The sequence below is a fragment of the Harpia harpyja genome, chromosome 6, assembly GCF_026419915.1.
Source record: "Harpia harpyja isolate bHarHar1 chromosome 6, bHarHar1 primary haplotype, whole genome shotgun sequence".
Taxonomy (NCBI): Eukaryota; Metazoa; Chordata; class Aves; order Accipitriformes; family Accipitridae; genus Harpia; species Harpia harpyja.
In genome coordinates, this window is record NC_068945.1 from 23,278,790 (window position 1) to 23,294,646 (window position 15,857).

Consider the following 15,857-nt stretch of genomic DNA (forward strand, 5'->3'; position numbering starts at 1 on the left):
CCTTTCCTCCAGCCACCCATCCGTTTCCCTACTACATTGCTAACATGCAAAACTGATATAAGAGCACCTATGCCAGGTCTCTTGGCAAGCCTTGGTGCTGGGGGAGATCGCAAGTTTGCACAGAAAGAATTGGCTTCGCTGGGATGCGAAACCACCCAGGCAGCAGCGCAGACTTCTTCAGCTGAGGCCCTTTCCCTCAGTTGCCATCAGGGTCGCTGGGGAAAATCATGACTCAGCCAGTCTAGTTTAGGTACCTGGTTTGGGGCAAGAAGAGTCACATCCAAGAAGTTGCTACTTCTCTCTTTCCTATACTAGCTCCCCTGCAGATTTTCCTTCAGGGCTGACAGCAATTTGGTTAGTAGACAGCAATGCATTTAACCAGAGAATATCAACAGCCTCCTTAATTCACTTACAGACGTGCACGCCACCGACGTACGGACATTTTGCAGGACTGTATTACAGTCGTCAGTTCACAGATTTAGACTAGCTCTGCTGTCGTTGGTATGAATTTCCCTTCATCTTAATGAATCAAATATGTCCTATAACTCAGAATTATTTTTCATTTGTACTAATACCACACAAATCTTTCATTTCCTAGTCAATTCAGTTTATGAATGGAAAGTATGCAGGCCACAACTTTTTACAGTGCTATATAGAAAGAGCTGCTTTCAGGCACAATTATTACATGATGATGTTCTGAAAAACAAGGTCACAAAACCAATATAACACTGTATTTGCTTGGGAGGACAGAGTACAGAGCTGTGTGTGTTGCAACACAACCATCCCAAATTGCAAGGATTTCGTGCTTTTTAAACAGCATCCATGACATCTGGGAAATATTTCTGCAAGAATAAATAGGCACACAATGTCCTGAAAGGTAAATGGCTCCTTGTTTCCCCAAAAGCTTTCCAAATCAGTCAGTGCAAGTTGCTGAATCCCTTTGGTGTAAACAAAGTGCTGTCATTTTGATGCTGTTTTGTAGGTATCCTCTACCCACTCTTTAGAAGTACCACTGGTGGGAAGATGGTGAGCTTATTTATATCAGATTTACTGAGGTGGACAACGGCAAAGGGGACAGTAGCTGCCCCCAGTAGAAATACTTCATGCAACATGTGCACTATGAGTCACATGGCTCACATGCAGGTTATATTTGCCTTTCTATACATATACATATACACACGTACATACATACTCATATGTCAGTCTCAGGTTATGGCCCAATTCTCTTCTGTCTCTTACTCAAGCACTTACAGTGGAATATTTCCTTCTTAAATGGAGAAAATGTAGGTTTTTTCCACCCTCATATCAGTTCAAAATAGAGGTTTTAATTTAAAAGTTTGAAATGAAATTTTAACTTAAAAAGGCTACTTCTGTTCCAAGACTTCAAGGGATTTTAACCCCAGAAAAGAAATGCATGCTGCTTTCCCCCATTATGGCAGTGAAATAGAATCACAAACATGACCACAAACACCCTGAGCAAATGCTGCTGCAATGCAAAAATGTAGACTTGGTCAGCTCTCCTGAAGGAAAATATTTACCTCAAATGTGCGCAGAACTTTAGCCAATGCCCCAACTTCTTCTTTCAGGGAGAAAATCAAAGAAATCACACCACTTTTATTTGAGGACTCTTCAATGTACATGGATTCCTGAAAGAAAAGAAAACAAACAAACAAAACATTTACATTCACCCTAGGAGTCAGTTTTTCTTTACTCCATTTCCCTTTTGCACGGCATCAGCAATGTAAAGAGGGTAGGAAGTTACTTTAAGTGGGAACCAAGGCAACTGTTGCTGCCAGAAGTAGAGCAGCTCTGGGGCTGCTCTGATTTATGATGGTAGAGACACAAATCCCTTCTTTCAAACTAGGGCCCATGTAGAAGTGAGGTAGTCAAAAAGGACATGAAAATAGTCTAATATCATCTCTGCCTTGCTTCACCTCTTACGTGTACCAAGCTCACAGATGACTGGAAACATTTCTGCACTTTGGTTTCAGCTGCAGTGCAAAGACCTTCCCTCAGGCTTTCTTTTCATTAACACTCAGGATTAAGCAGAGCAATGTAGATGAGCTCTGTGAGAGATGCTGGCCACAAACTACGTTTCCCTTCAGTTCTGCTTGTACCTTCCAGGTAGCCGCAGGAGAGGTGGTATTCACAAGAGGGATATGGAAGGTGGTTTAAAAACAAAATAACAACAACAACAACAAAAAGGGAAGAATGGTGAAGTAAACATTTGGATCTTCCCTAAATCCCACAGTGAGTAAAGACTCAGTTAGGGCAAGACGTGTTTTCATTTATGTTTGTTCCCTTTCTCTTATTGGTTTTCTGCTCTGCAAATTCCAAAAGGCAAATTCCAGTATTCCCAGGCAAGGAGAATGTTTATTTTAATTGTTTTCATGGTTCTCATTACCAGAATGCCTTGGTATGTCTCAGTACATGTGTTTCTTTTCACAAAACCCATGTTAAGTAGGGAAGAGCTATTTCACCATTTCAGAAACAGGAAACTGAGTCCTAGAATGGGGCCAGATTTTCAAAATTATCTGGGTACCTGACATGGCAGGTAAGTGCTCGCTGACATTTCCAGAATCACTTGATTTTTCTGACAGTAAATTGGGTGCACAACCATCACAAACTTTTGGAAGTCACATTAATACCTTATTGGTTGGGGTTTCTTTAACGACTACTGGCCTTGGGCAAATTGCCCCTGGTTGGTATTTCAAAGATCACACCAGACGGCTGCAACACAGACCTTACTGATGTAACAGGTCCTGGGCCAAAACTTGATTCAAGGTATCCACTCAATTTTTGTATCTGTATTTTCAGTCAGACCCTGTCCTCATTATAGCTATTGCTTAATTTAACATATAAATCAGAGTATAAAGAATCTCACTTCCCAAATATTGTCCTCAGAAAAGACAGTCTTTGTAGCAGACAAATTAATAATCAAATCCAGCTGCCCTGAAGAACTTTAGTTCTTGGTGGGGCTACATTTTCTGAGGCAGTGTCATAAGGAACTGCCTTCCCTTGTAATGTAAATAATTGTTGATTCTTCAGGCCATCTGAGGCTGCTGCTAACCTGAGAATTCATTGTCAGAGACTGGCAACACGTTTTTCCATCTGGCTTTATCTCCAGCGATCGCAAAGGTTATCCAAAAGTTTTCCACCTTTATGGGGAACCTCTAGCGGGAACTGTAGTGGAAATACTAGTTTTATGCACCAGAAGGAAGATTGTCACCTGTTCAACTGTGACACTTACCACAGCATCTCTGTGTCTCCTGGGTTCTCACCCAGCCAGGGAGCCAGCCCAGCTCTTACATGATAGGGTCCAAGAGGAAAAGCAATCAGGAGTAATGTGGCAATTGGCTAATGAAACCCATTAACACCTCAAGCAACCACAAGGGAAAACAATGACAGGAGTCTGTCGAAAGGCAAACCAAACATCAGTAGTCCTGAAATTTTATGATAGTGTAACCAAAACTGTCATCTGAAGTACTGTCCATGCATTGCTTTGCCCTTCTGCTTTCCCCCACCACAACAAAAAGTGATCTTAAGGACAGAACTGTGCTACGCCAGTGTCTGCCCGATGGACGGAGAATTTGGTTTTCATAGTCTGCACTGAACTGTTTTAAATGCCATGCAGTTATGTTTTCAAAATACCATTGCCAAGGCATGCTGCGTGGACAAACTTCTATGGCAGGTTGACTTGAATCCACCTGACAAAGGAAGACTGTGTGGTTTGGACACCTTCAGGGAATATAATGCAAGGTTAAAGACCTGCAAGGTAATTCTGATGTTAATTGATCTCCTTATACCATGCAAACACCCAAAAATGCCTTAAAAACCTTCTTTCCAACCCAGACAGATTGTCATCAGTCACTAGCCTTGATGTGTTGAGATCAGTCACTTTCAATCTGTCCTCACTCATTTTCCCACTCTAGTAAATAGATTTACATTGATGCTTAAAAGTAAGACATGTTGCAGTAGGGAGTAGACACTAAGCCTGCAACAGAGTGATACTTGCTTAACTCCTTGCACATCTGCATATGCACTTAGTTCACTGGAAGATCTTTGTACAAACGTTAGTTCATGCCTGAGTCTGTCCATAGAGATGACAGCTTTCATTGTAAGGGGAAAGAAGAGTAAAATGACTGCTTTCCTGGTACCCAGTTCTTATCAATATACATGGAGGCAATATACATCAATACACGCTGGAGATAATATACATCAACATATACACTGGAGGTAATATACATCAACATACACACAGGCACTCACATCTATTGCTGAGCTTTTTGCAGTACCTATGCATAGTTTTAACTGTTGATCACAGTTTATTCATTCTCAATTCTAATTTCTTGCTTTTTAACATATAGAGAGGAATTGCAACTTTGGGGTAGTTCTACTGTTCTATTGCTACTGTGATTATGATTGAGTTGAACAAATTGTTTCCCTGTCTTTGAAATATTGCCTATATGATATGTATACATGATTTATAAATGTAGCGTGGAATAAATTAAAGCTCTAATTTTCTTCCAGCTCCTTTTTTTTTCAGGAAGTAAAAAAAGTACCAGTTGATGAATGTGAACATCCATTCCGGGACCTAGTACAGTCTCAATGATAGGTGATATATAGATACAAGGATGGGTTTACCTGAGCACAGTGCAAATCGGCATTTTTAGTTAACCACTTCACACACAGATTAATATTGCCTTTCTGACACGTGGCAGCATTGGAGGTCAATAAAACAGACCTGTCAGGCTTCTAATCCGCTTCTGATCTGGTTAGATAAAGCCCTTCAGAATGAATTCCACCATTGTTAAAGCCAGAGGAAGCTTTGCTTGCAGTTTGAATGAGAGAGAAAATTCACCTCTGTGTCATAAATTCTAGACTTACTAGATATACAAAATAGTAGGGAAAAAAAAAAATGGGAAAAATATTTCAAAGGAAGTAAGATTCCCAAATTACTTCTGAAACTGGTGCTAGTTTCCAAGTCAGACTTGGAAATTTAAGGCATTTAGATGCTCGGCTCCCATAGATGCCATTGGGACCAAGCAATTATAGAACTTGGAAAAGCAGCAAGGTGAGACCTAGAGACTTGTTGTGGGAGTTCAGACTCAGCACACAAAGCAGTAGGAAACCAGGCTTCTTTAGCTGCTCCGCTCTTAAAAAGGCATGTAGAAACTGAAGCCCTTTTTTGCACATCTTCTGCAGCTTGTCTCTGGGTTCAGCAGCATTGCATAGGACACGTACATGCAGAGTTCGGTCCTAATAATTAACCAAGCTGACCTCAGGTTATGTCACTTGCCCATGCAGCAACTATAGTGCCTGTAATCGAAAGGCATGGGCTTCAGAACTTTCCTGTATTTCCCAAAGCAAAGGGTTCCAAGTAAGTCAGTAAACATTAAAAAAGGGGACATCGGAGTCCCAAAGTTTGACAAATAGCTCCTAGAAGAGCACATAACTTCATCTGCTTTCCTTTAACAGAAGACGACAGCTTGCTTTCATCACACAGGCTCAAGACCTCTAATTAGCTGCTGGTCTTTCCTGCTGCTTCTTCTCTCTGCCATATATGCAAGGATACTATTGCAATGTTCATTTTCATTCTCATTGCACTTTTGCAAGCACAATTAACAACAGACAAGCATGCTGGCTGCCAAAAGGGAGAACGGTGGCAACCAGGCAAAGCATTGAGACGGGTGCGTTGTTTCCTCCCATCTTGGGATACGCTGCCTCTCGGAGAGTGGGGAACAAGATTTGCAAGCGGGGGGGGGGCAGGAGGGAGGCAGCCACAGCTACCCCCCCTGCAAAGAACGGGCACATAGACCCCATCGCTTACCTGGAAAGGGTCGCCATTCATTTTGCAGTGCTGCGCATCCATGTTGCAGAAGCAGCGATGCCCACGCAGGGAGGCCCCTTGGTCGCTGCAGGTGAAGCCTTCTGACCTTGCTGCAGTGGCCAGAGCTCTGTGCAAAGGTATTTAAAGTGGAGCAAGCAAGGCAAAGCCATCCCCTTCCCCCCAGTTCCCCAGCTCCCTCCCCTGGACACCGTGCCAAAGGGGCGTTCTCCCTACACCCCCCCCCACCCACCCCTGGCACGTGGACAAGCCACTCCATGCCGGCCGGCCCCTGCAAGTCCCACCCCGGCACGTAGCTGCTTTCCAGCATATTGTTTCTATCTGTGCCCAACGTGGACGAGCGGCATGCTTTGAATTAACAGCCTTCCTCCTGATCAACATCAGCTGCCGTTTCCATTTTTGCACGTCAACACGTCATCTGTGGTTCAGCCACCCCCCATCCGTTCCCACCGCCACGTGCGTGTCCAGCCTCAGGTGGGTTTCCCATCGGGGCTCGCTTCCACGTGACCAGAGATCAGATGTTCTCTAGAATCCACTCTTCAGATGCCAGACACAAGCCAGGGAGGGCTGGGACACAGCTCAGCAGCTGAGGGATTTGTCCTTTAGTAGGACCTTTTGGGCTGTATCCAAGAGGTCAGAGAGCAGGAGACATTGCTCCGCACACCAGACATTGGAGAGAAAGACCCAGTGTAAAGGAAACGTGAGACATGAGTTAGCTGCATGAACCTCACATTAGGCTATGAATCTGATCATGGAGAAAGGGAAGAAGGTCAAGGAAGAAAAGAAGCAGGGAAAAGATGACCAGAGCTAGAGGGCGGGAGGATGCAGAACTGCAGAAGGTGTATGTGGGCTTCTATAGAGTGTCAGCCACGGAGAGCTACATGGGGAGTGGGGGGGCATGAATGATTTCAGAAAAGGTTGGTAACGGTCTGATATAAAAAAGCCCAGCTTTGGTTTAGAAAGAGTCACCAAAGGGGTTGAGGGAATAATGGAAAGCTGTAGCCCAATACCAGAGGGCAGGTGAAAAAAAAAAACAACTGGTCAAGTATCTATCTTGCTATCTATCTGTACCGAGACAACTATGTCAAGGCAGGTAATCTTACTATATTTTTGTGACAAAGATAAATTCTATGGAAAAACAGAAAATCATCTGTTTACAGTTATTTTAGCCTTGAGGGAAGCTCTACTGCATGCACCAATGCAAACTCAGATTGATGAATACTAACAAAGACCTATCATGAATTACTGGTACTTAAAAAATCCAATAGCCGCTAAATCCGATCAGCCTTATAGTAGGGAAACTGAGTGGAGCCACTTTCAGGGCTCTCAGTCCGAACCCATGTTGAACCCCATGACTGCGGAGTCAGAATCCAGCCCACCAAAATTATCAACTGTATAATGTACATCTGAAGTAACTCGGTGCTTTGGGCATGAATACATACCTTTTTCAGAAGAACTGCTTGTTTGGGCACCCTGCGGCTGCACACAGGGGTAGAAAGTTACTTTCTGAAGTGTTCAGCAAGCCTGTGGTACAGGCTGGCAGGTCAAGGTAGGCAGCCAAATACAATACACACGTAACACACCGGGTCCTGCTGACACCGTGGCAGCGGGTTGGGGCAAGGAGAGATGGAGCAGTAGGGGAAAGGGAGGTTAACCTTAGTAATTGCCAGCAGTATAAAAACTACTGGTTTTGAACTGCTTGGCCAATAAGTTCACTACGGAAGGCAGTATTTTGTGTCCTGTGTTTGTGCAACACCAGGCACAAGTCCTATCTATGATAGGGACATCGAAGACCACCTTGCAAAAAAAAAAAAAAAAGAGCAGTGAGGCGAGGATGGTGACAACACTGATTATAGTAGTCTCTGTGCAGGGCAGGACAGCCTCCAGCAGCTGGTCTTGTTTACTTTCCCCACACACCATGCCTCACTAGCTGGTGTATTTTTCAACTAGATTTTACAAAACTGAATTGGATGTCCTAAGGCTGGCCAAAATAACTATGGCATCCAAAGTCATAAACTATTTTTTTCTGTCATTTTTTTGTGCCTTCCTTTTTTTTTCTTTTTTCCTTCTCTTTTCACTAGTCTTTGATCAATCTTTTTTCCTTCTCTGTGTTTTTTACAGGCATTTGGTCTTTTTTCCTTTCTTCCACCCCTTTTCTTAACTACTACACCCTGTGTTCACTCTACCCTGACAGTAATGGCAAGGCAAAGTGAAATATAGGGTATGCAAAATACTGCTTATGCCAAATCCTCATAATTATCTATTTTGCCTCCTCCTACCCCCTGCTTTTTCTATTTATGTTGCAACCTTATCTCTTACTCTTATTGCTACATAATCATAATACTATCACCAGTGTATTGCCACCAGTTGACTGTCAGCCGGGACTGTCAGAGGTTGCCTGGTAGCAAAAGGCACTGGCTGGGGGAAGCAAAGCTCCTTCTTGCCAGGAAGAATTCCTAAATTCTCTTATTCTGGAACAAAGGGGGGTGGGTGGGTGGGTGGGTGTGTGTGTGCGTGCGCGCGCCATTACAGTATGAACACACAATTGCATCAGTACTGGTTACCTTGGACCATTTCAGAGTCCAAATTGCCTGAGCTTCCCCGTCCTCTTTGAAGTACTAGTTCAGCATACCGAGCACAGGTTCGTCCCCCTGCAGTGACATTGCTAACTGGGATTTCCCACTTGGGTTTCAAGTTGCCCCATGTGTCTGGTTCCCCAGGCCCTGGGTGAGCACCTGAGCTTTGGGTCTACAAGACCTGCTCTGGGCTTTTGCTGCAGCACCATGCAAGCCCATTCCTTTCAACCGTTTGCAGATATGCACTGATGTCCCACATCATTGCCTTCATCTAAAAACACTTTTCTCCCTCGGAAACACACGCTTTCTTGGGGTACACACACGCATGCATCCAGTCCTGGCTGTGCTGCTCAGCCACAACTACAAGGGCTCTTTACACTGAAAGTTGGCAGGTTCCCCTGGCCGGCATGATGCAAGTTCAAAGGGCCACGGACTTGGGCTGCTTCCCAGACTGCTCTTTCCCGCCTCTGCCTTTAGCCAGTATTTGCAGAGCGGCGGCTTCCCCAGAGCTGTGCATTTTCTGGTTTGGGCAGGGATGCCCCTTTCCATGGCAAGGAGACTGGGACAATCCTTGGCCTGCAGCTCCCTGCCTGCCCTGCCACTTCAGGATGTCCCAGTCAGTTTGAGGGAGCGGCGAGCAATGGAGAGAAGCTTTTCTAGTAAAACCTGAAAAATTCCCAAGTGAGGATTCAGTGAGTAGCTCAGGGGTGGGGGGGGGGTGATGGATTTACCAGAGGTCTCCAGGTGCTGCGGGTCTCCGTTACGTGCCAGCCAGGCTGTATTTTCTCACACCCGGGTCTACATCGTGGTTGCAACACCCAGCCACGTCCCGCCCCCCCCTTGCAGAGCCGGGCTCCCCGACATCTCCTGCAGCCCGCTGCTAAATGCTTTTTGGCCGCAGCCCATCCCCTCCCCCGAGGATTTATTTCCCCCCCGCCCCGGTCTCCTTCCCTCCGGAGCGCGGTGTGGCCGGGAGGTGGCACTGTGTCCTCACGGCAGAGACCGCCGAAGGGGGTGACACCCGGGGTGACACTGCCTGTCCCCCCCCGGGGGGGCTCCCCGCTTCCCAGCCTGAGCCAGTCACCACCCAACCCCCCCCCAACCCTCCTGCCAGGGGATTGCCGCCTCGGAGGCGCCGGGAAAAAACCCCCATCCATCCCCCAGCCTCCAAAATTTAGCTCTCCAAAAAAAAAAAAGTGGCGATGGGGGCAGGCGCCGGGGGGGGGGGGGGGATTGCAGCCCGGTGTGATTTATCCCCCGGGGCTGTGATGGACGCGGGACGCGTGGCCGCTCAATGGGGCCACCCGGCGGGGCTCGGCGGGCGAAGGGCCCCGCTCCGCGGGCGCGGAGGGCCGGGGGGGGGGGGGCGCGTACCCCGGTGCTGGGGGGCGGCAGCGCCCGGTGGGACCCGCGGGAGCGGAGGAGGGGAGAGCCGGCCGGGGCCGGGCGGGGGGGGGAATGCCGCGGCTGCTGCTGCTTTTTTTTCTTTCTTCTTTTTTTTTCCTTTTTTTTCTTTTATTTTCCTTTTTTTTTCCTTTTTTTCCCTTTTTTTCTTTTTTTTTTGCAGCCCTATATGCAAACTGTCACTTCAGGTTAGCACAAGACCTGATGTAGCTCATTAGCATGAGCTGTATCTAATATGCTTAAAACCTCTAATTATTTATTATGCCCTAATTGGCAGCCCAAGAAATGTCTGCAAAGTGATGAGTGTTCATCCCAAGACGCCTTTCGAGAAGAATTCAGCAGTGTCCCTGGTCAAACGTCATTTTTAATTCTTCGTTTGGGGCACAGGCTTTACTCCTCTTGTAGAGGATACGGCGCTAAGAGAACTCGTACACCTCGCTATCCCGAGGACTAGCCTCTCTCCACCCTGGGCAGGATGGGCAACAATTACTCACGAACAGGATTTAATGCTCAAAGTCCTTCTTTCTGTAAACGGACGCTTAGGAAGAGACGTTAAAGTTTATCAAGTATGCAAAAGTGTAGGCAGATGCTCCTTGAAAAATAACTTACCCGAAGGAACAGCCGTCAGGGAAAAATCGCTTTCCTGCCTTCTGAAAGTAGCAAAGTTTTGAAAATTATATTCACACAGAAACTGTTTCAAAATAAGCTTACCTCTCGGGGGTCGCTCCCCCTCTCTCCTAATTGCCTTTTTTTTTTTTCTCTCCTTCCAAGTCTGCATTATGTTTCTTCAGGTTGTGCCAACTATTTATTTATCTTTATTCTTTCTCTCTTTTCATTCATTATTCTCTCTCCCTCTTTTTTTTTTTTTTTTTTTCCCCTTCCTTGTCTGTGTGGCTTCTCGGTCTGATCTGTAGCTTGTTACCACCCACTGCACGCTCTCTCCTGCAGCCGAGGTGTTTCTATACAAACTTCAGCGTCCAGTTGTCATATTAATTATTACACTGAGTAATGACTGAAATAGTCAAAATAAGGGGAGACTCAAGAGAGCTTTTTCTTGCTGCTCAAAGATTCAGCAAAGAAGCCTTGCAACAAAGCACTAATTGGTCCCCAGAAATACTCTGACAAGGCATGGAAGATAGGTTTCATAAAGCCCAGCAATTGTGAAGGGGGAAAAGATCCTTGAATAGACCCCACGCTTCTTTTCTAAACTCTCTTGCTGAGCAAAAAATGGACTGCTTCTTGAATACTGGACTGATCTTGAATGCTATACCCAGCAGAGAAAAAAATGCACCATTTATTGTAAGTTTTTTTTCCAGCTATTCATGTGTTCTATGTGGAGAATAAGCTGGTTTTGTTTACCATGAAAGACCTTTTACTTTATTTTCACTCTTGGGGGGGAAGCTGGAAAGGGGAGGGGGAGGGCGAGGGGAGGGAGAGAAACACATGTGCCCAAATCCAGACGAGCTGCCTACTGTAACAAAATGGAGTGTAACAAATCCTACAGAAGTCCCGAATGTATCGATTCTTTGAAGATCTATATAGATTAACGACTTTCGTTCTGCTTTTCCAAGACGGCATTTAATCATAACGTAAATGGCCTTTAAAAAAGAAAAGGGGTGGAAAAAAAAAAAAAGGCATCCCAAAGTTTAAAAAAAAAAAAAACAAGGACTTCAAAAGACCTCATGAGTGTGGCTACAATTTAGGCACACAAAAAAGCCACTATAAAATAATGACAGTTCCAGATTTAAAAAAAAAAAAGGAAAAAAAGCAAAAAAAAAAAAAAAGCCTAATGAAAAGGGCGAGGGCTATTTATCACTATGTTAGAATTAAGAATTTCAAAGTGCAGGTGCAGGACTGTGCCTAGGAGTGGGTGGAGGCGGGGGACCTTGAAACAATATTTATTATCTATAAATCTGGCAGCCCCAGAGCCCTTGCTCTGCGCGGTGAGCAGACAGGGGAGCTGGCAAGATTGGCATTGCCTCGGACAAGGCGAGGGGCAAGTTCCTTCCCCGGCGGCAGCGGAATGGCGAGGGATGTGCTGGGCGAAGGGAGGGAAAGGCACTGCCCTCCCCCTTACCCCCCCCGGGCCCCAGGGACAGAGCCACGGAGGGAAAATTACACGCGAGTTACACTCGGTGACCTCTGTCTTTTGCCTTTTTAAGAGCCCTCCGAGACTCGAGAAGGAGGGACCCAGAAACTTTCAGCGAAAAAGGGTAGGAATTTCCCTACGGGGTGTTTCCACGCCAGTTCTGGTAGCGGGCTGCTCCAGAAAAATTACTCTGTTTAAATATGTATATAGTTTACAGGGCTGCAATTATTTTGGTATTTCTGTTGCCGCTTCCCAAAGCAGCAGGATGCGAATTGCAAGGCTGGTTCATTACTGTGCTCTCACTCCAGTGATGTCCCAACGTGGAGCTGATGATGCAATGACTATTTCCAGTGCAGAGAATTCTGATGTCAGACAAGGGATGTTGAACAGACCGGCCAGAAGACTTGGAACTGAAGAGGGAGAGCTCCCTGTACAGAAAATAAAACGGAATGTGGTATCCTGCTTAGCTCTGGCTGTCCTGCCCAAGAGAGAATAAAATCATTTTATATGTTTCACATGCGATGAGACAGCAGGCTAAAAATCAGAAAGAAACTCAGTGACCAGTGAAGAGGGCCCTGAAATATATATGACAGCGGTTAGACCAGACAGAACTACTTCACCTTTTTCATCATACAGGTGCATTAAAAGCTGCCACGTGAAAAATTACTGAAAGACTAGTTAGCAGGTGCACATTAAGGTTCTGCCATACGACGTTGCTGCTTATCACTGTTTAAAGTCACATATCCAGCCAGGGTGGGGGATCCGGTGGCAGATGAGAAGTGGTGATCTTTACAGCTCCAGGCTGCTGTAATTGAGGCCAGCAGCAGAGCAGGGCTTATTTTTGCACTCATTTCCACTGAAATCTGAACAGGGACTGTGCAGGTCCCCTCCTTCCATGCTTTAGGGCTGGTGTGAGCAGCAGGGATGAAAGCCACTTGCCAGGGACTTCCTAGAGGCATAATCATCTCACCCACGGCAAGACTGTCATACCATGGCTTTGCTTTTTGTAGGGGGTTAGAGAGCATACACGCATCTGAGTTTGCAGAGTGGAGAGGTGCAGGGAGAGGTGGAGATGAGACAGAGCTGAAGACACAAAATGCGTTAAAGCTTGCACAGATACGTGGATACGTGAAAGGCAGGAGGGCAGGGAAAGGCCACGCTGGGCTCCTCACTGCTGCTCGTGCCAAGAGCGGGGTCACCAGCATGTCCCAGTGCGAAGCCTGGCCATGTCTCCCAGGCTGCCCACACCCCTGCAGCCCCAAGGGTCGGTGTGAGCACCAAGCCGTGCCAGCCTCAAGCTCTCAGCACCGCTTTTCCACAGTTGGTCCTGAGCCGCAAGCGAGACTTCACCTGGCAGCAGGGATAATTTCCCCGGCACAGGCCAGGTCCATCCTGACTCCCCAGTTATAAGCAAATGCCATCGCCCGCTTGGAAAGGTGGTGACCTGCTCCCACTTTGCGGGGTGCCACGGAAGGCAGGAGGGCCTCGGTGAATCCCCCGGGACTAGCGAACAGACTGCATGGCCTGGGAAACGGGCTCCGGCAGTGAAGGAAGAGCTAACTCCACATCCACTTGCTCTGCTTAGCACACGCAAGGCTTCACGCTGCCCTCTGAGACAAAATTCCTCCCCCCAGCACCCGTGGCAGTACCATGGCACCCAGACCTTCCCAGTACCGTCCACTTTGGACGCTCCCAAGAGGGGTTTATTCTTTCTCTGCAGACAAGCCCACCCCTCAGCACTCAAAGTGTTTCAAAGGGGTAACTCAAGGTGACTTAGTTCTCCCGAGGTTCTGCACTCACTGCTCTGAGCAGCGCTCCTCCCAACACCCACGCCGCTTCACCCACCGTGGCCGCAAGCTAATAGAGCCATCAGGCCACCCGTGGGGCTTGCTGCGGTACCGAGCTCCCGTCGCTCCCGTCGCTGCGAGGGCAGCGGTCCCCGGGTGGCGGGTCACGGACACTCACGAAACTCGGTCTCGCAGCACCGGCTGAGCGAAGGAAGCGGTACCGGCCATCCCGGCGCTTCCCCGGGGCAAAGACAAACCCGCTCTTCGGCAGTGCCACACGCGGGGAAGTTTCCCTTCCCGGCCACCCGCCCACATCCACACGCCGCCTCCCAGCGCCGGCCAGGACGTTTCTCCCGTGGGCACGCACCGACCCGCCTGCCCACGCCACGGGATTCCTCCATGCCGGCACTCCCCGCACGACGGCGGCTCCCCGCTCCGAACCCCGGGCAGGTGCAGAGGATGCCCCGCACCTGCGTGTCCCGTGTCCGTGTCCCCCCCCCCCACTCTTTCCCCGCGGCGACCCACGCGCGCCGCCTCCCGCCCCGTCGGGCCGCGCCCGCCGCCGCCGCCCCCCCCCCCCTCCCCGCGCGCGGCGCCCCGGCGCGGGTGTTTGCTCAGGGCCGGGAGCGCGGCACGCGCCGGGCGCACGCACTTGCAACAACAAACCCGCGAGGGGTTGAGGCGGGGGGGGGGGGCGGGGCCGAGCGGCGGCCAGCGCGTGTGCGCCGGGGGCTGCGGGGGGGGGGGGGGGGGGCGAGTGCGTGTGTGCGTGTGTGTGTGTGTGTGTGTTCGTGAGGGGGGGGGGGGGCGAGCCCCGTCCGCCCCTTATAAGAGACACAATCCCCAGCCGCTTTTTTGCAAAAGGGGCTTTGCTAAAGCAGGCTGCGCACACGCGAGCGCCACGAGCCTCCCCGCGGCCGCCGCACGGAGGGGCGAGAGGGAGGGGGGGGGGGGCGGGCAGAGCCGCCCGCCAGCCCCGGCCGCCCGCCCGGCTCCGCCGCCCGCTCCCTCTGGTCGCCGCTGCCCCTTTCCCCCCTTGCCCTCCGGTTTTTGTGTCTTGCTTTTCAAGCGAACGCCGCGAATCCCTTTTTTTTTTTCCTTTTTGTTTTCTCCTCTTTTTACTTTTTTTTTTCTTTTTGGGGGGTGGGTTCGGGGACGGGGGGGCACGGGGACCGGCCGCCGCTCGGTCGCCCCCGCCTCGCAGGACGCCCCCGCGGCCATGGCCAGCGGTAGCCCCGCCAGGATGGCCGGCGGCGCCGGGCAGCCGCCCTTCCTGCAGCCGGCGTGCTTCTTCGCCGCGGCGGTGGCCGCCGCCGCCGCCGCCCCACCGGGGCCGCCCCCGGGGCCGCCGCCGCCGCCGCCGCAGCAGCTGAGCCCGGCGGGCGGGCAGCCCTCCCCGGGCGGCAAAGCCTCGGGGCCGCGGGCCGCCAAGCGGCAGCGCTCGGCCTCGCCGGAGCTGATGCGCTGCAAGAGGCGGCTCAACTTCAGCGGCTTCGGGTACAGCCTGCCGCAGCAGCAGCCGGCGGCCGTGGCGCGGCGCAACGAGCGGGAGCGCAACCGGGTGAAGCTGGTCAACCTGGGCTTCGCCACCCTGCGGGAGCACGTCCCCAACGGGGCCGCCAACAAGAAGATGAGCAAAGTGGAGACCCTCCGCTCCGCCGTCGAGTACATCCGCGCCCTGCAGCAGCTCCTCGACGAGCACGACGCCGTCAGCGCCGCCTTCCAGGCCGGCGTCCTCTCGCCCACCATCTCGCCCAGCTACTCCCACGACATGAACTCCATGGCGGGCTCCCCCGTCTCCTCCTACTCCTCCGACGAGGGCTCCTACGACCCGCTCAGCCCCGAGGAGCAGGAGCTGCTCGACTTCACCAGCTGGTTCTGAGAGCCGGCGGGCCCCCCCTACCCCCCCCCCCGCGGTAGGTGGGTACGCGCCCGCGGAGGGCCGGGGGGCGCGGGGCGGACGGGGGGGTGAAGCCGCCGGGGTGGGGGGGGGGTCGCAGGCCGGGTGGGGGGACTTACGAGCGGCTCCGGCAGGCCGGCGCTGCGCTGGTCCCGGCGCGGCTCTGATCTCCTCTCTCTTTTGTTGTTACAGGACAGTTGCAAAAGGGGGGGAAAAAAAAAAACAAAAAAACAAACCCCACCAAACAAACCCC

At 50.0% G+C, this 15,857-nt stretch overlaps 2 protein-coding genes and 1 long non-coding RNA gene across 3 annotated transcripts in view; 2 read left to right on the top strand and 1 right to left on the bottom strand.

The window, feature by feature from the left end:
- Window positions 1-6,173, bottom strand: part of PAH (phenylalanine hydroxylase) — a 43,012-nt gene extending 36,839 nt beyond the window's left edge. The window contains exons 1-3 of the mRNA XM_052790098.1: window positions 6,133-6,173; window positions 5,831-5,957; window positions 1,539-1,646 (exon numbers count right to left, since the gene is read on the bottom strand). Of these exons, the coding sequence (XP_052646058.1) occupies window positions 1,539-1,646; window positions 5,831-5,957; window positions 6,133-6,158 (261 nt within the window). The 5' untranslated portion in view covers window positions 6,159-6,173. The remainder of the gene's footprint in view (window positions 1-1,538; window positions 1,647-5,830; window positions 5,958-6,132) is intronic.
- A 2,742-nt stretch (window positions 6,174-8,915) lies between these two features.
- On the top strand, window positions 8,916-12,379 carry LOC128143528 (uncharacterized). The gene is made up of 2 exons (XR_008235784.1): window positions 8,916-9,116; window positions 12,135-12,379. It is a non-coding gene; the product is annotated as an uncharacterized LOC128143528 (long non-coding RNA).
- Window positions 12,380-14,876: 2,497 nt separating this feature from the next.
- On the top strand, window positions 14,877-15,608 carry ASCL1 (achaete-scute family bHLH transcription factor 1). The gene has a single exon (XM_052790844.1). The coding sequence runs from the start codon at window positions 14,924-14,926 to the stop codon at window positions 15,584-15,586; it is 663 nt and encodes a 220-aa protein (XP_052646804.1). The 5' UTR covers window positions 14,877-14,923; the 3' UTR covers window positions 15,587-15,608.
- Window positions 15,609-15,857: the final 249 nt, after the last annotated feature.

Coding starts and splice junctions, on each gene's coding strand:
- ASCL1 (XM_052790844.1), top strand. CDS start 14,924: ATGGCCAGCGGTAGCCCCGCCAGGATGGCCGGCGGCGCCGGGCAGCCG.